The sequence below is a fragment of the Passer domesticus genome, chromosome 10 (genome assembly GCF_036417665.1).
Source record: "Passer domesticus isolate bPasDom1 chromosome 10, bPasDom1.hap1, whole genome shotgun sequence".
NCBI lineage: Eukaryota > Metazoa > Chordata > Aves > Passeriformes > Passeridae > Passer > Passer domesticus.
The window spans coordinates 6987176-7012711 of NC_087483.1; the positions used below are offsets into that span (position 1 = coordinate 6987176).

A 25536-nucleotide genomic window follows, 5' to 3' on the forward strand; every position below is an offset into this window, starting at 1 on the left:
AGCACGGCACAGTGCACAGAGCAGGCGCCGGGACAGGACAGGACAGAGCGGTGCTGTGAGGAGCCCCTGCACAGTGCACTCGTTCGTGTCCGACCCGGAGCTTTTCTGTGGCGTTGTTCCTGCTGCTGGCCTCGTGGCCAGACTGTGGCATTTGGTGACCTGAATCATTTTGAGGAATCTCTGTCATTGTGGCAGGAGCCCTCAAGACCAGAGTGCAGGACTTGGTGTCCTACACCTTTCCTGAGGCTTCTCTGACTCAGGTGCCTTCAAGGCACGACTGCAATTGCTGACCTGGCAATATCCTGAGGATACTCTCTTGAAGGTGCCTTCAAGGCTGGATGCTGCAATGGCTGGCAGATTTCCTGGCCTGTTGAAGGTGTTCAGGGGGAAAAATAAAAAAGGCCCTGCAGCTACCCCAGCACAACAGCCTGAAGAGCCGGAGCGGATCCAGACACTGCAGGATGGTGAGTGGCAGAGCTGGGCCACAGGGCTGGTGGCTGGCAGCCAGTGTGGGCCCATCCCATGCCATCCCATCCCATGCCATCCCATCCCATGCCATCCCATGGCATCCCATCCCATGCCATCCCATGCCATGCCATGCCATCCCATCCCATGCCATCCCATCCCATCCCCTGGGGACATGCCCATGGACAGGAGGGAAGCGGGGCAGGGCAGACACCCCGCAGTGGCCGTGCTCCATCCCCCTGGGGCAACCCGGAGCTGTCCCTGCCTGGGAGCGCAGGGCTGGGCTGTGTTCTCCGGCCTCTCCCGCAGCCCCTCAGCTCTGGCTGCGCTCGCTCTTTGCCAGATGCATCCCTGGACGGGACACAAGCGCAGAAACCCGGCCGTGGCCGCTTCCACAGAACCCTGAAGGTACCTGCAGCCATCCCAGCCAGGGGCTGGGCCTGCTGTCCCTGCTCAGCCGAGCACTACGCTTGAAGCATGCCATGGATCGTCCCTGGATTCCCTGTCCTTTGTTCTCCCGCAGATGTTCCGGAAGTTTCTGCGCATTCAGCGCAGAGAGACCGGGAGCAGTGCAGCTGAGGGCCCCGCCAAGCCTGACTCCGGGCTGACCGAGCTCCAGGCAGAGCCTGATGTCAGCCTGGATTCAGCTGAGCTCCCAGAAGACTTGGACACCTCAGAGACTGAAATCTGGGCAACGGCTCTTCTCACAACAATGACTGAGGATGCAGTCATCACAAACAGTGACATTGAAGAGAGTGAGGGCATGACAAATACTGGCACCTCACCCGCCCCCACTGTTATTCATACTGCCCCTATGGAATTTTTCGAGGAGAGTGCTGTTCCTTCTCAGCAGCAGGTAAGCAGCCCGGGGTCAGGCCTGGAGGCCTCCCAGAACCGTGTGTCCCCTCAAGCCATTGTCACTGGGGCCCCTCAGGCTTTGAGGCCAGCACAGCGTGGTGGGAAGGGAAGCACTTCTTGGGGGAAGCTGGAGAAATTGCAGCCGCTGGACAGCGCTCCAAGTCTCTCCCATGCCTTTTCCAGGTGCCAGCCATTGTAAGGAACATCCACCAGAGGCTGGTGTCCCATGACACTGTGGATGCCAGGCTGCAAACTGACATTGTGAGGCTGGCTGAGGAACATCCTGTTGACGTGGTGCTGACCCTCCTGCGCTGTGCCCCAACGTGTGACAGGTACGGGGCCCACATGCCTTGAGAGCTCAGGGCTCACCAGCCTTTAGGGCCCGTGGCCCATCACAGCCTGTCCAATGGGCTCTGCCAGACAGGCAGAGAGCTCCAGGACCCTGGGGCCCCTCTCTTTGCCCAGCCTGCTGCCAGTGCTCCCTCCCTGCCCCTCAGGGCACCGGGGCTCTGTCACCTGTGCCCCCACAGCTGCACAGGGCATGGTACTGTGACTGAGACACCCCTGACACAGAGCCCTGATCCCACAGAGCTGCTGCAATCATGTGGAAAAGCATAGGATCAGTGGGACCAGCACTGGAGAAAGTGCTGCCAACACTGCTGTGTGTGATGGAGGACTGGCCTGTGCACAGCGCATCCACCTCCGATGGGGATGACACAGATGTCTTTGCCCTGGCTGTGAGTTGCTGGAACTGGTCTCTTCTCAGCCCCCGGCTGCCTCTCCAGCAGCTCTCCATCCTCTCCCTGCCTCAGTCACTGGGCTGAAACCTGGGCTAGGGCCAGGCTCAGGGGCCACCAGGCCCACTGCTCCCCCTGCATCTGCCCTTGGGCCCTGACCCAAGGACACCTGGGCACTGAGCGCCGTTTGGGGCTGCTTCTTTTGCAGGCAACTCTGGTGATCTGGGTGATTGTGTCTGAATGCCACAAGGCCATGATCCCTTATTCTGGGCGACTGTTTGTGGCTCTGCTCTTCCATATTGTCATCACCACACAGCAGATGCCACCAGAGGAAGCTGGGCACTTTTGGAAAGCATGTCGGGAGGAACACCGCCTTCCCAGGAAGCCCAGCAGGTCCCAGTCCTCCTGTCCTTCCCATGCCCTTGTGGCCAGTGCCAGTGCTCCCAGTGTGACCTGGGCTTTGCTCTGCACACAGGTTTGCAGTGCAGGCCATGAAGGCTCTGCTCTACCGCCTGCGGTGTGACAAGGAGGTGATGGCTGTGGAGCGCAAGCGTGGCTGGGACACGCTGCTGCGTGCTCACACCCAGCACTATGCCGTGGGTCTGCTGGCCAGGTGAGACCCCCTTCTCCTCCACGCTGCCCTCAACATTTGTGCCCTGTGCCCGGGTGCCCCCACACAGTCCCTGTGGTCATGGGCCAGAGGGCCTTGACACCGAGGGACGGCCAAGGAAACTGGAAAAGGCTGGGAGAGGAGGGGGTCCCAAAGGGACCACCTCCCACAGCGCTCACATTCCCTCCAGGGAGTCTGGGGAAAGACCAGACCTCCGTGAGTCCGTCCTGGCAGAGGTTTGGTCCCCCCACCTCAAGGTCTTGGTGCCTTTTTCCTCCTTCCAGGGAGATGCGCCGTATCTTTATCCCCTTTTGTTCCCTCATTGCATTACATCTACTGAAGGAGCTCCACAGGGCGGACCCATACTGGGATCTGCCCTTCCTGGCATTCCTTGTGGAGGTGAGCCTGGTGGCCAGCACTGCCCCCCTGAGCTGCCTCCCAGCTCTCTGCCCTCTGGTAGCCGCAGCTGCCTGGGACGGTGCCCGTGCCCTGTGCTGCTGCCTGGGCCCAGCCCTGTGCGGTTCCGGGTCCCCTGTCACTGCCCTGTGCCCTTCAGGTCTTTGAGTGCTTGGACTTGTGTAAATGTGGTGACAGCATACTGGAGATCATGTCAAGGTGCCTGCAGAGCGAGTGCAGGGAGAGGCGTCGCCTGGCGCTCAGGGCCCTCATGGTGCTCAGCAAGGATCCCTTGAGGGTGAGAAGGGGGCAGAGGCTGGAGTTGTGAGGGCAGTGTCGGGTTGGGGAATGCAGTTGATTTGACTTGGCTGAGCTTCAGCAGCTGAGGCAGCTGCTCCCATCTCTCCTGCCTCACCGGCCCCAGTGCTTTGGGGCAGGCCTTTGGCCTGTGGGCCCTGCAGCAGCAGGGTGGGGTCGCAGTGCCCGGGCGCTGTTGGCGGTGCAGCTGTCCATGGCCTCCCAGCTCAGCCTTGTGTTCCACACAGGCCAGAAGAATGTGCAGTCTGTCTAAAAACCTTGTGGAGCTGCTGGGTGATGCAGATGGATATGTTGTCAGCATGACCCTCTCTGTGCTCACAAATATACTTGAGAATGACCACATCCTGATATCCAGCACCACTGCCCCGCAGCTGGCTGAGGCACTCCTGCCACTCTTTGACTGTGTAAGGCCACGGTTGCTGCCCAGAAATTTTGTGGATTTTCAGGACTTTGCCATGTGGGCTTGGAAAAATTGGGGTTGAGATATTTTCCTTTCTTCCAGGACGACATCCATATGCAGCTGCTCTCCCTAAACCTCTTCTTCAAGGTGATGGACTTGGTAGTGAAGAAAGGAAAAAAGCCCCTGAAGAGAATTGTGAAACAGAGCCTGCTGCCACTCTTCTTTCATTGCCATGATGCGAACGAGCGTGTGGCAAAAGTGAGGTTTTGTGTGATGCTGATGCCTCCCTGGAAGGGGTCTCCTGGTTGGCCTCTCCCGGGCTCCAGCCTTCTGCTCCCAGTCTTGCCACGGATGCAAGGCCTGTTCTTTGGGTTGCGGTGGCAGCTCCATGTCTCTGCTCCTCTTTAGGCCTCTCGTGAATTGCTGCTTTGTGTGGTAAGGTTCCTGAGGAGAAGGAAGCTCAAGCAACTACTTAAGAGGGAGAAGATGTTGAAGTTTGGCACCAGCCTGGTAAGAAGGGCCTGGAAGCCCCAGGCTCAGCCTGGAGAAGGCCCCTGAGCGCGGGGCTCAGTGTGCGGGGCTGGCAGCTGTGCCCCTGCCCGCTGCTGCAGCCAGAGGCCGCGCGGGCTCTTCTCCAGGCTGCTGTGGGCCCGAGCCGGGTGCCCATGGAGCCCCGGCGCGGCGGGGCTGCGGGGCGGCCCCGCGGCTCCCCGGGCAGCAGCCGGCCCTCTGCCCCCTGCGGAGCCCGGCGCCAGCAGCTGCTGGCCGCGCCTCAGGGCTGTGCGGGCAGGGGAGGCCGGGGCTGGGCGCAGGGAGCGCCCGCCACAGGGGCTGCGCCCGCGCCAAGCCTTCCCTGCTGCCGCTCTCTGCAGCTGGCAGAGGACACGAGCCGAGCGGCCGAGCAGCTGCGCCGGGCCCAGCGCTACCTCCAGAGCCCACAGGAGCCCCTGCGAGAGGCGGCCATCAGGTTCATGGGTGAGCCACGAGGCCGGGCTCCCTCCCCGGCCCGCCGCAGCTCGGCCCCAGCCCCGCCCGCTGCCCCGGCAGCGCCATCCGGGCCCGGCGCCGTGGAGCCCCGCCTGGCCCGGGCGCTGCTGCCGCCCTCTGGCAGCCGTGCCCTTGGGCGGCAGCGTGCGGCAAGGGCCCGGGCTGAGCCCTGCCGGGCCAGCAGGGCGTGTGGCCGCAGCGCTGGCAGCGCCGCTGGCAGGGAGCTGTGCCGCTGGCAGCGCCGTGACAGGCTCTGCCTTCACAGGGTCTGCCAGGGTATCCATGAGGGGACAGAAGGAAGTGCTCGAGGTCCTCAATGAGGGTGAGTTCGGGCAGTGGGCTGACATTGGTGACTCATGGGGAGAGCTGCAATCCCTGCCCTGGCTGCGCTGAGCTTCGCTCCCTGTGTGGATGTGGGGTGGTGTGAGCAGGCCACACACAGATTTCAGGGACATGGGCTGGGGTCTTCGTGTGTAGTCCTTGGGGGGAGATCCTGTTGGCCCTTCCTCTCTTCTGGCCGATGCAAGAGCTGAGTGGGACACTCTTGGCAGGAGGGTCTCCTAGGATTCCCGCAGATGTGCGCCCTCACTGTGGCTCTCTTCCTCTCTGTTCCAGCCATTCACACCCGGAAGAAAGGCTGTACATCCCACTGTAGCAGGAATATTCAAGCACAGTTTACAAGTTGAGTTGAAGAATTAAGTTCATCTTCAGGATCCAGTGAATCAGTGTCCTAAGAATAGCACCAGGAGATGCTGAAGAGGACACCATCTCCACTGCCACTGGAACCCCACGCACAGCTGATAATTGGTACAGCGGAGCCTGTGGGACACTGGTCTGGCTTCAGCCAACTCCCTGCCTGTAGATAGCTCCCTCCCTCCAGCTTTCACACCGTGTCGACCCTCCCCGCTTTGGTCCATTCCAGTTCATCCCTTTGCTTCGCCTGCCATTAATAAACAGTTTGGCTTCTTCATTTTGCTTGCATCCCTGTGGAACTGAAGCGCCGCAAATGCGGGGCCCTGGGACACACAGGCCCCTGCTGCCGTTCTCTTCCACGCCGTGTTTTGTGCACAGGAACGAGGGCAGGTCAGGCTGGCACGGTCCCTGTGCTGAAGGTGCAGTTCCACAACCCTGTGCGGTTACAGATCTTGCTGAGCACACGGAAGGCCAGCAGTGGCACAAGGAGCCTGGGTGTCAGGAGTGAAGTCGTGTCTAAGACCCTGCCACATTTGATCTGCTGTTGTGCACGTCAGCAAGACAATGAAGAACAGGCAGTGAAGGAAGCCTTATGGGTGAACTGGTGGGAATGTGACCCTTAAGAGAGACAATGGATTGGTCAATCGATGGGAAATTGACCTGTGAAAGAGGAACAATACCCAATGGAGCTGTGTTTGGCATGGAGGTGGCATCACAAGCCATTGCAGCCTCTTCTCACGCGCTGACCAAGCATGAGACGACGTTATAACAGGAAAAACTCCGCTCCAGAGGAGGAGATGTCAGGCCTGGTTGTGGGGTGGAGGGATGAGAGGGACAACATGCATGTCCTTCTGATGGAGGGGATGCCCTGAATGTGGGTGGCCTGCCTGCCCCTCCCAGTGGAGCACCATGCTGAGATCCCCTGAGAGGAGCCCAGTGCTCCTTGCTCCTCTCTGCTGACACATCAGCCTTTGGCTGGGTTCGGGATGGCCCTGGCTGTGTGAGGGCTGCTACGTGGACATGAGACAGCCGGTCCTGTGCCGCTGGGTGCCAGCAGTGCCTCGCAGCAGTCCTGCATCCACGTCAGGATGCTGGCCAAGAGAGGCCCTGGAAGCTGAGGCACATGATTTGAAGCTTTTGCAGCTACAAACAGGTCAAGGCCAGTGGTGCTCCCTCAGGATACAGCAGTCCTGAGGGGTCTCCCAAGAGTGGCCTGATGCCACCCACTCCTTGTGGCACCAGCTGCTTTCCTGTGGAATGTTCTACCTCCGCCAAGAGGAAAGAGGCAGCTGGAGAAAGAGCTTGCCAGGCTGCTCTCCATCCTTTAGCAGCAGCCCTGGCTGAGTGGAGAAGTCCCAGGCGAGCGCAAATGTGCCAATGGAACAGCCGTGCTCAGAAAGGCTCCCTGGGAAGGATGAGCCAGGAACCATGGGCCTGGCAGCCTGAGCTTGCTGATGGGCAAGGCCTTGGAGCAGATCCTCCTGAGTGCCATCCCACGGCACGTGCAGGGAACCAGGGGGTCTGCTGGAGGCTGGGAAAGCTCTGCGGAGGGACGGGGACAGCTGGGGGTGCTGGCGGGGTGTTGAGGGCTCCTGTGTGGGTGTTTGGGGGGGTTGGTGTTGGGGGGCATGTTGGGGAAGGAGTTGTCTGGAAGGTGAGAGGTCTCGGCTGGAATTTGAGTCACTTTGGAGGCAGCATGTGTGCCTTGTCCCAGCATTGGTTATGGAGGGCAAAAAGAATAGCTGTGACTATTTCTTGATTCTCCTGCAGGGAACAAGAAGGGATAACTGTAATTTATTGGCAACTTAGTTATATGCACTGGGCAAGATTGGCCCTTTTGCCATCTACTCATTTGTTTTGGTTATTTTTGTAATAGGGAATGTACTTGCATTTCTTAGGAGCTTTTAATCCTCAAAAGAATTAGAATATTATAATCCGTTCATCGGAAACCACTTGCAAACCAAAGAATGGCCTTGTATTTGCCTCTGTATCGTGTTATGTTTTGTAAAGTGACTCTCAGTGGATGATGTTAAGGCAAATGAGTTGCTTCTGCCAGAGATGGGAACAAACTTCCAAACCATTCACATTCTCCGGCCATCGCCGTTCATTTGAGATGTTTGCAAATTTTGGAACTACTTGAGTTGAGCAATGGGAAAGTAAAGCTTTCATCAACTGAGGATTCTTAATTGCCCTGAGACCACAAAGCAGGGCAGTATTTGCTGATGGGCTGAGCCTTTCCTAAAGATCCTTTCGGGCTGCCTTAGACACTTGGGGCCAGGGATTCCTTCCAACCAGGGCCACTTTGGGTGGGCTGGGCATGGCCCCAGGGCAGGTGGCAGTGTGTGCAAGGGCCCTTTGTGACACCTGCAGCACGGTCACCCTGGCATGGAATGGAAGAGTGTGTCCTTTGTGACACGTGGTGACATAGGAGCTGGCAGCGACAAGAGCACGGCACAGTGCACAGAGCAGGCGCCGGGACAGGACAGGACAGAGCGGTGCTGTGAGGAGCCCCCACACAGCGCACTCGTTCGTGTCCGACCCGGAGCTTCTGAGGCGTTGTTCCTGCTGCTGGCCTCGTGGCCAGACTGTGGCATTTGGTGACCTGAATCATTTTGAGGAATCTCTGTCATTGTGGCAGGAGCCCTCAAGACCAGAGTGCAGGACTTGCTGTCCTACACCTTTCCTGAGGCTTCTCTGACTCAGGTGCCTTCAAGGCACAACTGCAATTGCTGACCTGGCAATATCCTGAGGATACTCTCTTGAAGGTGCCTTCAAGGCTGGATGCTGCAATGGCTGGCAGATTTCCTGGCCTGTTGAAGGTGTTCAGGGGGAAAAATAAAAAAGACCCTGCAGCTACCCCAGCACAACAGCCTGAAGAGCCGGAGCGGATCCAGACACTGCAGGATGGTGAGTGGCAGAGCTGGGCCACAGGGCTGATGGCTGGCAGCCAGTGTGGGCCCATCCCATGCCATCCCATCCCATGCCATCCCATGCCATCCCATCCCATGCCATCCCATCCCATCCCCTGGGGACATGCCCATGGACAGGAGGGAAGCGGGGCAGGGCAGACACCCCGCAGTGGCCGTGCTCCATCCCCCTGGGGCATCCCGGAGCTGTCCCTGCCTGGGAGCGCAGGGCTGGGCTGTGTTCTCCGGCCTCTCCCGCAGCCCCTCAGCTCTGGCTGCGCTCGCTCTTTGCCAGATGCATCCCTGGACGGGACACAAGCGCAGAAACCCGGCCATGGCCGCTTCCACAGAACCCTGGAGGTACCTGCAGCCATCCCAGCCAGGGGCTGGGCCTGCTGTCCCTGCTCAGCCGAGCACTACGCTTGAAGCATGCCATGGATCATCCCTGGATTCCCTGTCCTTTGTTCTCCCGCAGATGTTCCGGAAGTTTCTGCGCATTCAGCGCAGAGAGACCGGGAGCAGTGCAGCTGAGGGCCCCGCCAAGCCTGACTCCGGGCTGACCGAGCTCCAGGCAGAGCCTGATGTCAGCCTGGATTCAGCTGAGCTCCCAGAAGACTTGGACACCTCAGAGACTGAAATCTGGGCAACGGCTCTTCTCACAACAATGACTGAGGATGCAGTCATCACAAACAGTGACATTGAAGAGAGTGAGGGCATGACAAATACTGGCACCTCACCCGCCCCCACTGTTATTCATACTGCCCCTATGGAATTTTTCGAGGAGAGTGCTGTTCCTTCTCAGCAGCAGGTAAGCAGCCCGGGGTCAGGCCTGGAGGCCTCCCAGGACCGTGTGTCCCCTCAAGCCATTGTCACTGGGGCCCCTCAGGCTTTGAGGCCAGCACAGCGTGGCGGGAAGGGAAGTACTTCTTGGGGGAAGCTGGAGAAATTGCAGCCGCTGGACAGCGCTCCAAGTCTCTCCCATGCCTTTTCCAGGTGCCAGCCATTGTAAGGAACATCCACCAGAGGCTGGTGTCCCATGACACTGTGGATGCCAGGCTGCAAACTGACATTGTGAGGCTGGCTGAGAAACATCCTGTTGACGTGGTGCTGACCCTCCTGCGCTGTGCCCCAACGTGTGACAGGTACGGGGCCCACATGCCTTGAGAGCTCAGGGCTCACCAGCCTTTAGGGCCCGTGGCCCATCACAGCCTGTCCAATGGGCTCTGCCAGACAGGCAGAGAGCTCCAGGACCCTCGGGCCCCTCTCTTTGCCCAGCCTGCTGCCAATGCTCCTTCCCTGCCCCTCAGGGCACCGGGGCTCTGTCACCTGTGCCCCCACAGCTGCACAGGGCATGGTACTGTGACTGAGACACCCCTGACACAGAGCCCTGATCCCACAGAGCTGCTGCAATCATGTGGAAAAGCATAGGATCAGTGGGACCAGCACTGGAGAAAGTGCTGCCAACACTGCTGTGTGTGATGGAGGACTGGCCTGTGCACAGCGCATCCACCTCCGATGGGGATGACACAGATGTCTTTGCCCTGGCTGTGAGTTGCTGGAACTGGTCTCTTCTCAGCCCCCGGCTGCCTCTCCAGCAGCTCTCCATCCTCTCCCTGCCTCAGTCACTGGGCTGAAACCTGGGCTAGGGCCAGGCTCAGGGGCCACCAGGCCCACTGCTCCCCCTGCATCTGCCCTTGGGCCCTGACCCAAGGACACCTGGGCACTGAGCGCCGTTTGGGGCTGCTTCTTTTGCAGGCAACTCTGGTGATCTGGGTGATTGTGTCTGAATGCCACAAGGCCATGATCCCTTATTCTGGGCGACTGTTTGTGGCTCTGCTCTTCCATATTGTCATCACCACACAGCAGATGCCACCAGAGGAAGCTGGGCACTTTTGGAAAGCATGTCGGGAGGAACACCGCCTTCCCAGGAAGCCCAGCAGGTCCCAGTCCTCCTGTCCTTCCCATGCCCTTGTGGCCAGTGCCAGTGCTCCCAGTGTGACCTGGGCTTTGCTCTGCACACAGGTTTGCAGTGCAGGCCATGAAGGCTCTGCTCTACCGCCTGCGGTGTGACAAGGAGGTGATGGCTGTGGAGCGCAAGCGTGGCTGGGACACGCTGCTGCGTGCTCACACCCAGCACTATGCCGTGGGTCTGCTGGCCAGGTGAGACCCCCTTCTCCTCCACGCTGCCCTCAACATTTGTGCCCTGTGCCCGGGTGCCCCCACACAGTCCCTGTGGTCATGGGCCAGAGGGCCTTGACACCGAGGGACGGCCAAGGAAACTGGAAAAGGCTGGGAGAGGAGGGGGTCCCAAAGGGACCACCTCCCACAGCGCTCACATTCCCTCCAGGGAGTCTGGGGAAAGACCAGACCTCCGTGAGTCCGTCCTGGCAGAGGTTTGGTCCCCCCACCTCAAGGTCTTGGTGCCTTTTTCCTCCTTCCAGGGAGATGCGCCGTATCTTTATCCCCTTTTGTTCCCTCATTGCATTACATCTACTGAAGGAGCTCCACAGGGCGGACCCATACTGGGATCTGCCCTTCCTGGCATTCCTTGTGGAGGTGAGCCTGGTGGCCAGCACTGCCCCCCTGAGCTGCCTCCCAGCTCTCTGCCCTCTGGTAGCCGCAGCTGCCTGGGACGGTGCCCGTGCCCTGTGCTGCTGCCTGGGCCCAGCCCTGTGCGGTTCCGGGTCCCCTGTCACTGCCCTGTGCCCTTCAGGTCTTTGAGTGCTTGGACTTGTGTAAATGTGGTGACAGCATACTGGAGATCATGTCAAGGTGCCTGCAGAGCGAGTGCAGGGAGAGGCGTCGCCTGGCGCTCAGGGCCCTCATGGTGCTCAGCAAGGATCCCTTGAGGGTGAGAAGGGGGCAGAGGCTGGAGTTGTGAGGGCAGTGTCGGGTTGGGGAATGCAGTTGATTTGACTTGGCTGAGCTTCAGCAGCTGAGGCAGCTGCTCCCATCTCTCCTGCCTCACCGGCCCCAGTGCTTTGGGGCAGGCCTTTGGCCTGTGGGCCCTGCAGCAGCAGGGTGGGGTCGCAGTGCCCGGGCGCTGTTGGCGGTGCAGCTGTCCATGGCCTCCCAGCTCAGCCTTGTGTTCCACACAGGCCAGAAGAATGTGCAGTCTGTCTAAAAACCTTGTGGAGCTGCTGGGTGATGCAGATGGATATGTTGTCAGCATGACCCTCTCTGTGCTCACAAATATACTTGAGAATGACCACATCCTGATATCCAGCACCACTGCCCCGCAGCTGGCTGAGGCACTCCTGCCACTCTTTGACTGTGTAAGGCCACGGTTGCTGCCCAGAAATTTTGTGGATTTTCAGGACTTTGCCATGTGGGCTTGGAAAAATTGGGGTTGAGATATTTTCCTTTCTTCCAGGACGACATCCATATGCAGCTGCTCTCCCTAAACCTCTTCTTCAAGGTGATGGACTTGGTAGTGAAGAAAGGAAAAAAGCCCCTGAAGAGAATTGTGAAACAGAGCCTGCTGCCACTCTTCTTTCATTGCCATGATGCGAACGAGCGTGTGGCAAAAGTGAGGTTTTGTGTGATGCTGATGCCTCCCTGGAAGGGGTCTCCTGGTTGGCCTCTCCCGGGCTCCAGCCTTCTGCTCCCAGTCTTGCCACGGATGCAAGGCCTGTTCTTTGGGTTGCGGTGGCAGCTCCATGTCTCTGCTCCTCTTTAGGCCTCTCGTGAATTGCTGCTTTGTGTGGTAAGGTTCCTGAGGAGAAGGAAGCTCAAGCAACTACTTAAGAGGGAGAAGATGTTGAAGTTTGGCACCAGCCTGGTAAGAAGGGCCTGGAAGCCCCAGGCTCAGCCTGGAGAAGGCCCCTGAGCGCGGGGCTCAGTGTGCGGGGCTGGCAGCTGTGCCCCTGCCCGCTGCTGCAGCCAGAGGCCGCGCGGGCTCTTCTCCAGGCTGCTGTGGGCCCGAGCCGGGTGCCCATGGAGCCCCGGCGCGGCGGGGCTGCGGGGCGGCCCCGCGGCTCCTCGGGCAGCAGCCGGCCCTCTGCCCCCTGCGGAGCCCGGCGCCAGCAGCTGCTGGCCGCGCCTCAGGGCTGTGCGGGCAGGGGAGGCCGGGGCTGGGCGCAGGGAGCGCCCGCCACAGGGGCTGCGCCCGCGCCAAGCCTTCCCTGCTGCCGCTCTCTGCAGCTGGCAGAGGACACGAGCCGAGCGGCCGAGCAGCTGCGCCGGGCCCAGCGCTACCTCCAGAGCCCACAGGAGCCCCTGCGAGAGGCGGCCATCAGGTTCATGGGTGAGCCACGAGGCCGGGCTCCCTCCCCGGCCCGCCGCAGCTCGGCCCCAGCCCCGCCCGCTGCCCCGGCAGCGCCATCCGGGCCCGGCGCCGTGGAGCCCTGCCGGGCCCGGGCGCTGCTGCCGCCCTCTGGCAGCCGTGCCCTTGGGCGGCAGCGTGCGGCAAGGGCCCGGGCTGAGCCCTGCCGGGCCAGCAGGGCGTGTGGCCGCAGCGCTGGCAGCGCCGCTGGCAGGGAGCTGTGCCGCTGGCAGCGCCGTGACAGGCTCTGCCTTCACAGGGTCTGCCAGGGTATCCATGAGGGGACAGAAGGAAGTCCTCGAGGTCCTCAATGAGGGTGAGTTCGGGCAGTGGGCTGACATTGGTGACTCATGGGGAGAGCTGCAATCCCTGCCCTGGCTGCGCTGAGCTTCGCTCCCTGTGTGGCTGTGGGGTGGTGTGAGCAGGCCACACACAGATTTCAGGGACATGGGCTGGGGTCTTCGTGTGTAGCCCTTGGGGGGAGATCCTGTTGGCCCTTCCTCTCTTCTGGCCGATGCAAGAGCTGAGTGGGACACTCTTGGCAGGAGGGTCTCCTAGGATTCCCGCAGATGTGCGCCCTCACTGTGGCTCTCTTCCTCTCTGTTCCAGCCATTCACACCTGGAAGAAAGGCTGTACATCCCACTGTAGCAGGAATATTCAAGCACAGTTTACAAGTCGAGTTGAAGAATTAAGTTCATCTTCAGGATCCAGTGAATCAGTGTCCTAAGAATAGCACCAGGAGATGCTGAAGAGGACACCATCTCCACTGCCACTGGAACCCCACGCACAGCTGATAATTGGTACAGCGGAGCCTGTGGGACACTGGTCTGGCTTCAGCCAACTCCCTGCCTGTAGATAGCTCCCTCCCTCCAGCTTTCACACCGTGTCGACCCTCCCCGCTTTGGTCCATTCCAGTTCATCCCTTTGCTTCGCCTGCCATTAATAAACAGTTTGGCTTCTTCATTTTGCCTGCATCCCTGTGGAGCTGAAGCGCCGCAAATGCGGGGCCCTGGGACACACAGGCCCCTGCTGCCGTTCTCTTCCACGCCGTGTTTTGTGCACAGGAACGAGGGCAGGTCAGGCTGGCACGGTCCCTGTGCTGAAGGTGCAGTTCCACAACCCTGTGCGGTTACAGATCTTGCTGAGCACACGGAAGGCCAGCAGTGGCACAAGGAGCCTGGGTGTCAGGAGTGAAGTCGTGTCTGAGGCCCTGCCACATTTGATCTGCTGTTGTGCACGTCAGCAAGACAATGAAGAACAGACAGTGAAGGAAGCCTTATGGGTGAACTGGTGGGAATGTGACCCTTAAGAGAGACAATGGATTGGTCAATCGATGGGAAATTGACCTGTGAAAGAGGAACAATACCCAATGGAGCTGTGTTTGGCATGGAGGGGGCATCACAAGCCATTGCAGCCTCTTCTCACGCGCTGACCGAGCATGAGACGACGTTATAACAGGAAAAACTCCGCTCCAGAGGAGGAGATGTCAGGCCTGGTTGTGGGGTGGAGGGATGAGAGGGACAACATGCATGTCCTTCTGATGGAGGGGATGCCCTGAATGTGGGTGGCCTGCCTGCCCCTCCCAGTGGAGCACCATGCTGAGATCCCCTGAGAGGAGCCCAGTGCTCCTTGCTCCTCTCTGCTGACACGTCAGCCTTTGTCTGGGTTCGGGATGGCCCTGGCTGTGTGAGGGCTGCTACGTGGATATGAGACAGCCGGTCCTGTGCCGCTGGGTGCCAGCAGTGCCTCGCAGCAGTCCTGCATCCACGTCAGGATGCTGGCCAAGAGAGGCCCTGGAAGCTGAGGCACATGATTTGAAGCTTTTGCTGCTACAAACAGGTCTAGGCCAGTCGTGCTCCCTCAGGATACAGCAGTCCTGAGGGGTCTCCCAAGAGTGGCCTGATGCCACCCACTCCTTGTGGCACCAGCTGCTTTCCTGTGGAATGTTCTACCTCCGCCAAGAGGAAAGAGGCAGCTGGAGAAAGAGATTGCCAGGCTGCTCTCCATCCTTTAGCAGCAGCCCTGGCTGAGTGGAGAAGTCCCAGCCGAGCACGAATGTGCCAACGGAACAGCCGTGCTCAGGAAGGCTCCCTGGGAAGGATGAGCCAGGAACCATGGGCCTGGCAGCCTGAGCTTGCTGATGGGCAAGGCCTTGGAGCAGATCCTCCTGAGTGCCATCCCACGGCACGTGCAGGGAACCAGGGGGTCTGCTGGAGGCTGGGAAAGCTCTGCGGAGGGACAGGGACAGCTGGGGGTGCTGGCGGGGTGTTGAGGGCTCCTGTGCGGGTGTTTGGGGGGTTGGTGTTGGGGGGCATGTTGGGGAAGGAGTTGTCTGGAAGGTGAGAGGTCTCGGCTGGAATTTGAGTCACTTTGGAGGCAGCATGTGTGCCTTGTCCCAGCATTGGTTATGGAGGGCAAAAAGAATAGCTGTGACTATTTCTTGATTCTCCTGCAGGGAACAAGAAGGGATAACTGTAATTTATTGGCAACTTAGTTATATGCACTGGGCAAGATTGGCCCTTTTGCCATCTACTCATTTGTTTTGGTTATTTTTGTAATAGGGAATGTACTTGCATTTCTTAGGAGCTTTTAATCCTCAAAAGAATTAGAATATTATAATCCGTTCATCGGAAACCACTTGCAAACCAAAGAATGGCCTTGTATTTGCCTCTGTATCGTGTTATGTTTTGTAAAGTGACTCTCAGTGGATGATGTTAAGGCAAATGAGTTGCTTCTGCCAGAGATGGGAACAAACTTCCAAACCATTCACATTCTCCGGCCATCGCCGTTCATTTGAGATGTTTGCAAATTTTGGAACTACTTGAGTTGAGCAATGGGAAAGTAAAGCTTTCATCAACTGAGGATTCTTAATTGCCCTGAGACCACAAAGCAGGGCAGTATTTGCTGATGGGCTGAGCCTTTCCTAAAGATCCTTTCGGGCTGCCTTAGACACTTGGGGCCAGGGATTCCTTCCAACCAGGGCCACTTTGGGTGGGCTGGGCATGGCCCCAGGGCAGGTGGCAGTGTGTGCAATGCCCTTTGTGACACCTGCAGCACGGTCACCCTGGCATGGAATGGAAGAGTGTGTCCTTTGTGACACGTGGTGACATAGGAGCTGGCAGCGACAAGAGCACGGCACAGTGCACAGAGCAGGCGCCGGGACAGGACAGGACAGAGCGGTGCTGTGAGGAGCCCCCACACAGCGCACTCGTTCGTGTCCGACCCGGAGCTTTTCTGTGGCGTTGTTCCTGCTGCTGGCCTCGTGGCCAGACTGTGGCATTTGGTGACCTGAATCATTTTGAGGAATCTCTGTCATTGTGGCAGGAGCCCTCAAGACCAGAGTGCAGGACTTGCTGTCCTACACCTTTCCTGAGGCTTCTCTGACTCAGGTGCCTTCAAGGCACAACTGCAATTGCTGACCTGGCAATATCCTGAGGATACTCTCTTGAAGGTGCCTTCAAGGCTGGATGCTGCAATGGCTGGCAGATTTCCTGGCCTGTTGAAGGTGTTCAGGGGGAAAAATAAAAAAGGCCCTGCAGCTACCCCAGCACAACAGCCTGAAGAGCCGGAGCGGATCCAGACACTGCAGGATGGTGAGTGGCAGAGCTGGGCCACAGGGCTGATGGCTGGCAGCCAGTGTGGGCCCATCCCATGCCATCCCATCCCATGCCATCCCATGCCATCCCATCCCATGCCATCCCATCCCATCCCCTGGGGACATGCCCATGGACAGGAGGGAAGCGGGGCAGGGCAGACACCCCGCAGTGGCCGTGCTCCATCCCCCTGGGGCATCCCGGAGCTGTCCCTGCCTGGGAGCGCAGGGCTGGGCTGTGTTCTCCGGCCTCTCCCGCAGCCCCTCAGCTCTGGCTGCGCTCGCTCTTTGCCAGATGCATCCCTGGACGGGACACAAGCGCAGAAACCCGGCCATGGCCGCTTCCACAGAACCCTGGAGGTACCTGCAGCCATCCCAGCCAGGGGCTGGGCCTGCTGTCCCTGCTCAGCCGAGCACTACGCTTGAAGCATGCCATGGATCGTCCCTGGATTCCCTGTCCTTTGTTCTCCCGCAGATGTTCCGGAAGTTTCTGCTCATTCAGCGCAGAGAGACCGGGAGCAGTGCAGCTGAGGGCCCCGCCAAGCCTGACTCCGGGCTGACCGAGCTCCAGGCAGAGCCTGATGTCAGCCTGGATTCAGCTGAGCTCCCAGAAGACTTGGACACCTCAGAGACTGAAATCTGGGCAAAGGCTCTTCTCACAACAATGACTGAGGATGCAGTCATCACAAACAGTGACATTGAAGAGAGTGAGGGCATGACAAATACTGGCACCTCACCCGCCCCCACTGTTATTCATACTGCCCCTATGGAATTTTTCGAGGAGAGTGCTGTTCCTTCTCAGCAGCAGGTAAGCAGCCCGGGGTCAGGCCTGGAGGCCTCCCAGGACCGTGTGTCCCCTCAAGCCATTGTCACTGGGGCCCCTCAGGCTTTGAGGCCAGCACAGCGTGGCGGGAAGGGAAGTACTTCTTGGGGGAAGCTGGAGAAATTGCAGCCGCTGGACAGCGCTCCAAGTCTCTCCCATGCCTTTTCCAGGTGCCAGCCATTGTAAGGAACATCCACCAGAGGCTGGTGTCCCATGACACTGTGGATGCCAGGCTGCAAACTGACATTGTGAGGCTGGCTGAGAAACATCCTGTTGACGTGGTGCTGACCCTCCTGTGCTGTGCCCCAACGTGTGACAGGTACGGGGCCCACATGCCTTGAGAGCTCAGGGCTCACCAGCCTTTAGGGCCCGTGGCCCATCACAGCCTGTCCAATGGGCTCTGCCAGACAGGCAGAGAGCTCCAGGACCCTCGGGCCCCTCTCTTTGCCCAGCCTGCTGCCAATGCTCCTTCCCTGCCCCTCAGGGCACCGGGGCTCTGTCACCTGTGCCCCCACAGCTGCACAGGGCATGGTACTGTGACTGAGACACCCCTGACACAGAGCCCTGATCCCACAGAGCTGCTGCAATCATGTGGAAAAGCATAGGATCAGTGGGACCAGCACTGGAGAAAGTGCTGCCAACACTGCTGTGTGTGATGGAGGACTGGCCTGTGCACAGCGCATCCACCTCCGATGGGGATGACACAGATGTCTTTGCCCTGGCTGTGAGTTGCTGGAACTGGTCTCTTCTCAGCCCCCGGCTGCCTCTCCAGCAGCTCTCCATCCTCTCCCTGCCTCAGTCACTGGGCTGAAACCTGGGCTAGGGCCAGGCTCAGGGGCCACCAGGCCCACTGCTCCCCCTGCATCTGCCCTTGGGCCCTGACCCAAGGACACCTGGGCACTGAGCGCCGTTTGGGGCTGCTTCTTTTGCAGGCAACTCTGGTGATCTGGGTGATTGTGTCTGAATGCCACAAGGCCATGATCCCTTATTCTGGGCGACTGTTTGTGGCTCTGCTCTTCCATATTGTCATCACCACACAGCAGATGCCACCAGAGGAAGCTGGGCACTTTTGGAAAGCATGCGACTGTTTGTGGCTCTGCTCTTCCATATTGTCATCACCACACAGCAGATGCCACCAGAGGAAGCTGGGCACTTTTGGAAAGCATGTCGGGAGGAACACCGCCTTCCCAGGAAGCCCAGCAGGTCCCAGTCCTCCTGTCCTTCCCATGCCCTTGTGGCCAGTGCCAGTGCTCCCAGTGTGACCTGGGCTTTGCTCTGCACACAGGTTTGCAGTGCAGGCCATGAAGGCTCTGCTCTACCGCCTGCGGTGTGACAAGGAGGTGATGGCTGTGGAGCGCAAGCGTGGCTGGGACACGCTGCTGCGTGCTCACACCCAGCACTATGCCGTGGGTCTGCTGGCCAGGTGAGACCCCCTTCTCCTCCACGCTGCCCTCAACATTTGTGCCCTGTGCCCGGGTGCCCCCACACAGTCCCTGTGGTCATGGGCCAGAGGGCCTTGACACCGAGGGACGGCCAAGGAAACTGGAAAAGGCTGGGAGAGGAGGGGGTCCCAAAGGGACCACCTCCCACAGCGCTCACATTCCCTCCAGGGAGTCTGGGGAAAGACCAGACCTCCGTGAGTCCGTCCTGGCAGAGGTTTGGTCCCCCCACCTCAAGGTCTTGGTGCCTTTTTCCTCCTTCCAGGGAGATGCGCCGTATCTTTATCCCCTTTTGTTCCCTCATTGCATTACATCTACTGAAGGAGCTCCACAGGGCGGACCCATACTGGGATCTGCCCTTCCTGGCATTCCTTGTGGAGGTGAGCCTGGTGGCCAGCACTGCCTCGCTGAGCTGCCTCCCAGCTCTCTGCCCTCTGGTAGCCGCAGCTGCCTGGGACGGTGCCCGTGCCCGTGCCCTGTGCTGCTGCCTGGGCCCAGCCCTGTGCGGTTCCGGGTCCCCTGTCACTGCCCTGTGCCCTTCAGGTCTTTGAGTGCTTGGACTTGTGTAAATGTGGTGACAGCATACTGGAGATCATGTCAAGGTGCCTGCAGAGCGAGTGCAGGGAGAGGCGTCGCCTGGCGCTCAGGGCCCTCATGGTGCTCAGCAAGGATCCCTTGAGGGTGAGAAGGGGGCAGAGGCTGGAGTTGTGAGGGCAGTGTCGGGTTGGGGAATGCAGTTGATTTGACTTGGCTGAGCTTCAGCAGCTGAGGCAGCTGCTCCCATCTCTCCTGCCTCACCTGCCCCAGTGCTTTGGGGCAGGCCTTTGGCCTGTGGGCCCTGCAGCAGCAGGGTGGGGTCGCAGTGCCCGGGCGCTGTTGGCGGTGCAGCTGTCCATGGCCTCCCAGCTCAGCCTTGTGTTCCACACAGGCCAGAAGAATGTGCAGTCTGTCTAAAAACCTTGTGGAGCTGCTGGGTGATGCAGATGGATATGTTGTCAGCATGACCCTCTCTGTGCTCACAAATATACTTGAGAATGACCACATCCTGATATCCAGCACCACTGCCCCGCAGCTGGCTGAGGCACTCCTGCCACTCTTTGACTGTGTAAGGCCACGGTTGCTGCCCAGAAATTTTGTGGATTTTCAGGACTTTGCCATGTGGGCTTGGAAAAATTGGGGTTGAGATATTTTCCTTTCTTCCAGGACGACATCCATATGCAGCTGCTCTCCCTAAACCTCTTCTTCAAGGTGATGGACTTGGTAGTGAAGAAAGGAAAAAAGCCCCTGAAGAGAATTGTGAAACAGAGCCTGCTGCCACTCTTCTTTCATTGCCATGATGCGAACGAGCGTGTGGCAAAAGTGAGGTTTTGTGTGATGCTGATGCCTCCCTGGAAGGGGTCTCCTGGTTGTCCTCTCCCGGGCTCCAGCCTTCTGCTCCCAGTCTTGCCACGGATGCAAGGCCTGTTCTTTGGGTTGCGGTGGCAGCTCCATGTCTCTGCTCCTCTTTAGGCCTCTCGTGAATTGCTGCTTTGTGTGGTAAGGTTCCTGAGGAGAAGGAAGCTCAAGCAACTACTTAAGAGGGAGAAGATGTTGAAGTTTGGCACCAGCCTGGTAAGAAGGGCCTGGAAGCCCCAGGCTCAGCCTGGAGAAGGCCCCTGAGCGCGGGGCTCAGTGTGCGGGGCTGGCAGCTGTGCCCCTGCCCGCTGCTGCAGCCAGAGGCCGCGCGGGCTCTTCTCCAGGCTGCTGTGGGCCCGAGCCGGGTGCCCATGGAGCCCCGGCGCGGCGGGGCTGCGGGGCGGCCCCGCGGCTCCCCGGGCAGCAGCCGGCCCTCTGCCCCCTGCGGAGCCCGGCGCCAGCGGCTGCTGGCCGCGCCTCAGGGCTGTGCGGGCAGGGGAGGCCGGGGCTGGGCGCAGGGAGCACCCGCCACAGGGGCTGAGCCCGCGCCAAGCCTTCCCTGCTGCCGCTCTCTGCAGCTGGCAGAGGACACGAGCCGAGCGGCCGAGCAGCTGCGCCGGGCCCAGCTCTACCTCCAGAGCCCACAGGAGCCCCTGCGAGAGGCGGCCATCAGGTTCATGGGTGAGCCCTGAGGCCGGGCTCCCTCCCCGGCCCGCCACAGCTCGGCCCCAGCCCCGCCCACTGCCCCGGCAGCGCCATCCGGGCCCGGCGCCGTGGAGCCCCGCCTGGCCCGGGCGCTGCTGCCGCCCTCTGGCAGCCGTGCCCTTGGGCGGCAGCGTGCGGCAAGGGCCCGGGCTGAGCCCTGCCGGGCCAGCAGGGCGTGTGGCCGCAGCGCTGGCAGCGCCGCTGGCAGGGAGCTGTGCCGCTGGCAGCGCCGTGACAGGCTCTGCCTTCACAGGGTCTGCCAGGGTATCCATGAGGGGACAGAAGGAAGTCCTCGAGGTCCTCAATGAGGGTGAGTTCGGGCAGTGGGCTGACATTGGTGACTCATGGGGAGAGCTGCAATCCCTGCCCTGGCTGCGCTGAGCTTCGCTCCCTGTGTGGATGTGGGGTGGTGTGAGCAGGCCACACACAGATTTCAGGGACATGGGCTGGGGTCTTCGTGTGTAGCCCTTGGGGGGAGATCCTGTTGGCCCTTCCTCTCTTCTGGCCGATGCAAGAGCTGAGTGGGACACTCTTGGCAGGAGGGTCTCCTAGGATTCCCGCAGATGTGCGCCCTCACTGTGGCTCTCTTCCTCTCTGTTCCAGCCATTCACACCCGGAAGAAAGGCTGTACATCCCACTGTAGCAGGAATATTCAAGCACAGTTTACAAGTCGAGTTGAAGAATTAAGTTCATCTTCAGGATCCAGTGAATCAGTGTCCTAAGAATAGCACCAGGAGATGCTGAAGAGGACACCATCTCCACTGCCACTGGAACCCCACGCACAGCTGATAATTGGTACAGCGGAGCCTGTGGGACACTGGTCTGGCTTCAGCCAACTCCCTGCCTGTAGATAGCTCCCTCCCTCCAGCTTTCACACCGTGTCGACCCTCCCCGCTTTGGTCCATTCCAGTTCATCCCTTTGCTTCGCCTGCCATTAATAAACAGTTTGGCTTCTTCATTTTGCCTGCATCCCTGTGGAGCTGAAGCGCCGCAAATGCGGGGCCCTGGGACACACAGGCCCCTGCTGCCGTTCTCTTCCACGCCGTGTTTTGTGCACAGGAACGAGGGCAGGTCAGGCTGGCACGGTCCCTGTGCTGAAGGTGCAGTTCCACAACCCTGTGCGGTTACAGATCTTGCTGAGCACACGGAAGGCCAGCAGTGGCACAAGGAGCCTGGGTGTCAGGAGTGAAGTCGTGTCTGAGGCCCTGCCACATTTGATCTGCTGTTGTGCACGTCAGCAAGACAATGAAGAACAGACAGTGAAGGAAGCCTTATGGGTGAACTGGTGGGAATGTGACCCTTAAGAGAGACAATGGATTGGTCAATCGATGGGAAATTGACCTGTGAAAGAGGAACAATACCCAATGGAGCTGTGTTTGGCATGGAGGGGGCATCACAAGCCATTGCAGCCTCTTCTCACGCGCTGACCGAGCATGAGACGACGTTATAACAGGAAAAACTCCGCTCCAGAGGAGGAGATGTCAGGCCTGGTTGTGGGGTGGAGGGATGAGAGGGACAACATGCATGTCCTTCTGATGGAGGGGATGCCCTGAATGTGGGTGGCCTGCCTGCCCCTCCCAGTGGAGCACCATGCTGAGATCCCCTGAGAGGAGCCCAGTGCTCCTTGCTCCTCTCTGCTGACACGTCAGCCTTTGTCTGGGTTCGGGATGGCCCTGGCTGTGTGAGGGCTGCTACGTGGATATGAGACAGCCGGTCCTGTGCCGCTGGGTGCCAGCAGTGCCTCGCAGCAGTCCTGCATCCACGTCAGGATGCTGGCCAAGAGAGGCCCTGGAAGCTGAGGCACATGATTTGAAGCTTTTGCTGCTACAAACAGGTCTAGGCCAGTCGTGCTCCCTCAGGATACAGCAGTCCTGAGGGGTCTCCCAAGAGTGGCCTGATGCCACCCACTCCTTGTGGCACCAGCTGCTTTCCTGTGGAATGTTCTACCTCCGCCAAGAGGAAAGAGGCAGCTGGAGAAAGAGATTGCCAGGCTGCTCTCCATCCTTTAGCAGCAGCCCTGGCTGAGTGGAGAAGTCCCAGCCGAGCACGAATGTGCCAACGGAACAGCCGTGCTCAGGAAGGCTCCCTGGGAAGGATGAGCCAGGAACCATGGGCCTGGCAGCCTGAGCTTGCTGATGGGCAAGGCCTTGGAGCAGATCCTCCTGAGTGCCATCCCACGGCACGTGCAGGGAACCAGGGGGTCTGCTGGAGGCTGGGAAAGCTCTGCGGAGGGACGGGGACAGCTGGGGGTGCTGGCGGGGTGTTGAGGGCTCCTGTGCGGGTGTTTGGGGGGTTGGTGTTGGGGGGCATGTTGGGGAAGGAGTTGTCTGGAAGGTGAGAGGTCTCGGCTGGAATTTGAGTCACTTTGGAGGCAGCATGTGTGCCTTGGCCCAGCTTTGGTTATGGAGGGCAAAAAGAATAGCTGTGACTATTTCTTGATTCTCCTGCAGGGAACAAGAAGGGAGAACTGTAATTTATTGGCAACTTAGTTATATGCACTGGGCAAGATTGGCCCTTTTGCCATCTACTCATTTGTTTTGGTTATTTTTGTAATAGGGAATGTACTTGCATTTCTTAGGAGCTTTTAATCCTCAAAAGAATTAGAATATTATAATCCGTTCATCGGAAACCACTTGCAAACCAAAGAATGGCCTTGTATTTGCCTCTGTATCGTGTTATGTTTTGTAAAGTGACTCTCAGTGGATGATGTTAAGGCAAATGAGTTGCTTCTGCCAGAGATGGGAACAAACTTCCAAACCATTCACATTCTCCGGCCATCGCCGTTCATTTGAGATGTTTGCAAATTTTGGAACTACTTGAGTTGAGCAATGGGAAAGTAAAGCTTTCATCAACTGAGGATTCTTAATTGCCCTGAGACCACAAAGCAGGGCAGTATTTGCTGATGGGCTGAGCCTTTCCTAAAGATCCTTTCGGGCTGCCTTAGACACTTGGGGCCAGGGATTCCTTCCAACCAGGGCCACTTTGGGTGGGCTGGGCATGGCCCCAGGGCAGGTGGCAGTGTGTGCAAGGGCCCTTTGTGACACCTGCAGCACGGTCACCCTGGCATGGAATGGAACAGTGTGTCCTTTGTGACACGTGGTGACATAGGAGCTGGCAGCGACAAGAGCACGGCACAGTGCACAGAGCAGGCGCCGGGACAGGACAGGACAGAGCGGTGCTGTGAGGAGCCCCCACACAGCGCACTCGTTCGTGTCCGACCCGGAGCTTTTCTGTGGCGTTGTTCCTGCTGCTGGCCTCGTGGCCAGACTGTGGCATTTGGTGACCTGAATCATTTTGAGGAATCTCTGTCATTGTGGCAGGAGCCCTCAAGACCAGAGTGCAGGACTTGCTGTCCTACACCTTTCCTGAGGCTTCTCTGACTCAGGTGCCTTCAAGGCACAACTGCAATTGCTGACCTGGCAATATCCTGAGGATACTCTCTTGAAGGTGCCTTCAAGGCTGGATGCTGCAATGGCTGGCAGATTTCCTGGCCTGTTGAAGGTGTTCAGGGGGAAAAATAAAAAAGGCCCTGCAGCTACCCCAGCACAACAGCCTGAAGAGCCGGAGCGGATCCAGACACTGCAGGATGGTGAGTGGCAGAGCTGGGCCACAGGGCTGACGGCTGGCAGCCAGTGTGGGCCCATCCCATGCCATCCCATCCCATGCCATCCCATGCCATCCCATCCCATGCCATCCCATCCCATCCCCTGGGGACATGCCCATGGACAGGAGGGAAGCGGGGCAGGGCAGACACCCCGCAGTGGCCGTGCTCCATCCCCCTGGGGCATCCCGGGGCTGTCCCTGCCTGGGAGCGCAGGGCTGGGCTGTGTTCTCCGGCCTCTCCCGCAGCCCCTCAGCTCTGGCTGCGCTCGCTCTTTGCCAGATGCATCCCTGGACGGGACACAAGCGCAGAAACCCGGCCATGGCCGCTTCCACAGAACCCTGAAGGTACCTGCAGCCATCCCAGCCAGGGGCTGGGCCTGCTGTCCCTGCTCAGCCGAGCACTACGCTTGAAGCATGCCATGGATCGTCCTTGGATTCCCTGTCCTTTGTTCTCCCGCAGATGTTCTGGAAGTTTCTGCGCATTCAGCGCAGAGAGACCGGGAGCAGTGCAGCTGAGGGCCCCGCCAAGCCTGACTCCGGGCTGACCGAGCTCCAGGCAGAGCCTGATGTCAGCCTGGATTCAGCTGAGCTCCCAGAAGACTTGGACACCTCAGAGACTGAAATCTGGGCAAAGGCTCTTCTCACAACAATGACTGAGGATGCAGTCATCACAAACAGTGACATTGAAGAGAGTGAGGGCATGACAAATACTGGCACCTCACCCGCCCCCACTGTTATTCATACTGCCCCTATGGAATTTTTCGAGGAGAGTGCTGTTCCTTCTCAGCAGCAGGTAAGCAGCCCGGGGTCAGGCCTGGAGGCCTCCCAGGACCGTGTGTCCCCTCAAGCCATTGTCACTGGGGCCCCTCAGGCTTTGAGGCCAGCACAGCGTGGCGGGAAGGGAAGTACTTCTTGGGGGAAGCTGGAGAAATTGCAGCCGCTGGACAGCGCTCCAAGTCTCTCCCATGCCTTTTCCAGGTGCCAGCCATTGTAAGGAACATCCACCAGAGGCTGGTGTCCCATGACACTGTGGATGCCAGGCTGCAAACTGACATTGTGAGGCTGGCTGAGAAACATCCTGTTGACGTGGTGCTGACCCTCCTGTGCTGTGCCCCAACGTGTGACAGGTACGGGGCCCACATGCCTTGAGAGCTCAGGGCTCACCAGCCTTTAGGGCCCGTGGCCCATCACAGCCTGTCCAATGGGCTCTGCCAGACAGGCAGAGAGCTCCAGGACCCTCGGGCCCCTCTCTTTGCCCAGCCTGCTGCCAATGCTCCTTCCCTGCCCCTCAGGGCACCGGGGCTCTGTCACCTGTGCCCCCACAGCTGCACAGGGCATGGTACT

At 59.4% G+C, this 25536-nt stretch overlaps 3 protein-coding genes across 5 annotated transcripts; all 3 read left to right on the forward strand.

Moving 5' to 3' along the window:
* LOC135309398 (uncharacterized) lies at window positions 1–5741 on the forward strand. 3 transcript variants are annotated; one of them, XM_064435540.1, is made up of 15 exons: window positions 2–464; window positions 809–873; window positions 989–1321; window positions 1507–1655; window positions 1913–2060; window positions 2269–2453; window positions 2536–2673; window positions 2955–3069; window positions 3227–3364; window positions 3612–3788; window positions 3887–4042; window positions 4193–4294; window positions 4657–4759; window positions 5037–5093; window positions 5387–5741. In XM_064435540.1, the coding sequence occupies exons 1-15, from the start codon at window positions 347–349 to the stop codon at window positions 5455–5457; spliced, it is 2055 nt and encodes a 684-aa protein (XP_064291610.1). In that variant the 5' UTR covers window positions 2–346; the 3' UTR covers window positions 5458–5741. The 3 variants fall into 3 exon arrangements, with proteins under 3 accessions (XP_064291611.1, XP_064291610.1, XP_064291613.1); XM_064435541.1 differs by lacking the exon at window positions 3612–3788 and having other exon boundaries at window positions 1–464; XM_064435543.1 differs by lacking the exon at window positions 4657–4759 and having other exon boundaries at window positions 5387–5458.
* Window positions 5742–8830: 3089 nt separating this feature from the next.
* Window positions 8831–13021, forward strand: LOC135309359 (uncharacterized). Its single transcript, XM_064435510.1, has 12 exons — window positions 8831–9178; window positions 9364–9512; window positions 9770–9917; window positions 10126–10310; window positions 10393–10530; window positions 10812–10926; window positions 11084–11221; window positions 11469–11645; window positions 11744–11899; window positions 12050–12151; window positions 12514–12616; window positions 12894–13021. The coding sequence occupies exons 1-12, from the start codon at window positions 8846–8848 to the stop codon at window positions 13019–13021; spliced, it is 1872 nt and encodes a 623-aa protein (XP_064291580.1). The 5' UTR covers window positions 8831–8845.
* Window positions 13022–17628: 4607 nt separating this feature from the next.
* Window positions 17629–21547, forward strand: LOC135309401 (maestro heat-like repeat-containing protein family member 6). Its single transcript, XM_064435544.1, has 10 exons — window positions 17629–17774; window positions 17983–18253; window positions 18336–18473; window positions 18755–18869; window positions 19033–19170; window positions 19418–19594; window positions 19693–19848; window positions 19999–20100; window positions 20843–20899; window positions 21193–21547. Exons 2-9 carry the CDS (start codon window positions 18015–18017, stop codon window positions 20861–20863), a joined length of 1086 nt encoding a protein of 361 aa, XP_064291614.1. The 5' UTR covers window positions 17629–17774; window positions 17983–18014; the 3' UTR covers window positions 20864–20899; window positions 21193–21547.
* Window positions 21548–25536: the final 3989 nt, after the last annotated feature.

Excerpts from the sequence above, each read along its gene's own strand:
- LOC135309398 (XM_064435540.1), top strand. The coding sequence starts at position 347 with ATGGCTGGCAGATTTCCTGGCCTGTTGAAGGTGTTCAGGGGGAAAAAT. Across the intron at positions 3,789-3,886 it reads TCCTGCCACTCTTTGACTGT|GACGACATCCATATGCAGCT; the intron begins GTAAGGCCACGG and ends CCTTTCTTCCAG. Across the intron at positions 4,043-4,192 it reads CGAACGAGCGTGTGGCAAAA|GCCTCTCGTGAATTGCTGCT; the intron begins GTGAGGTTTTGT and ends GCTCCTCTTTAG.
- LOC135309359 (XM_064435510.1), top strand. The coding sequence starts at position 8,846 with ATGTTCCGGAAGTTTCTGCGCATTCAGCGCAGAGAGACCGGGAGCAGT. Across the intron at positions 10,531-10,811 it reads GCCGTGGGTCTGCTGGCCAG|GGAGATGCGCCGTATCTTTA; the intron begins GTGAGACCCCCT and ends TCCTCCTTCCAG. Across the intron at positions 11,222-11,468 it reads TCAGCAAGGATCCCTTGAGG|GCCAGAAGAATGTGCAGTCT; the intron begins GTGAGAAGGGGG and ends TGTTCCACACAG.
- LOC135309401 (XM_064435544.1), top strand. The coding sequence starts at position 18,015 with ATGCCACAAGGCCATGATCCCTTATTCTGGGCGACTGTTTGTGGCTCT. Across the intron at positions 18,254-18,335 it reads CTTCCCAGGAAGCCCAGCAG|GTTTGCAGTGCAGGCCATGA; the intron begins GTCCCAGTCCTC and ends CTCTGCACACAG. Across the intron at positions 20,101-20,842 it reads TGAAGTTTGGCACCAGCCTG|GGTCTGCCAGGGTATCCATG; the intron begins GTAAGAAGGGCC and ends CTGCCTTCACAG.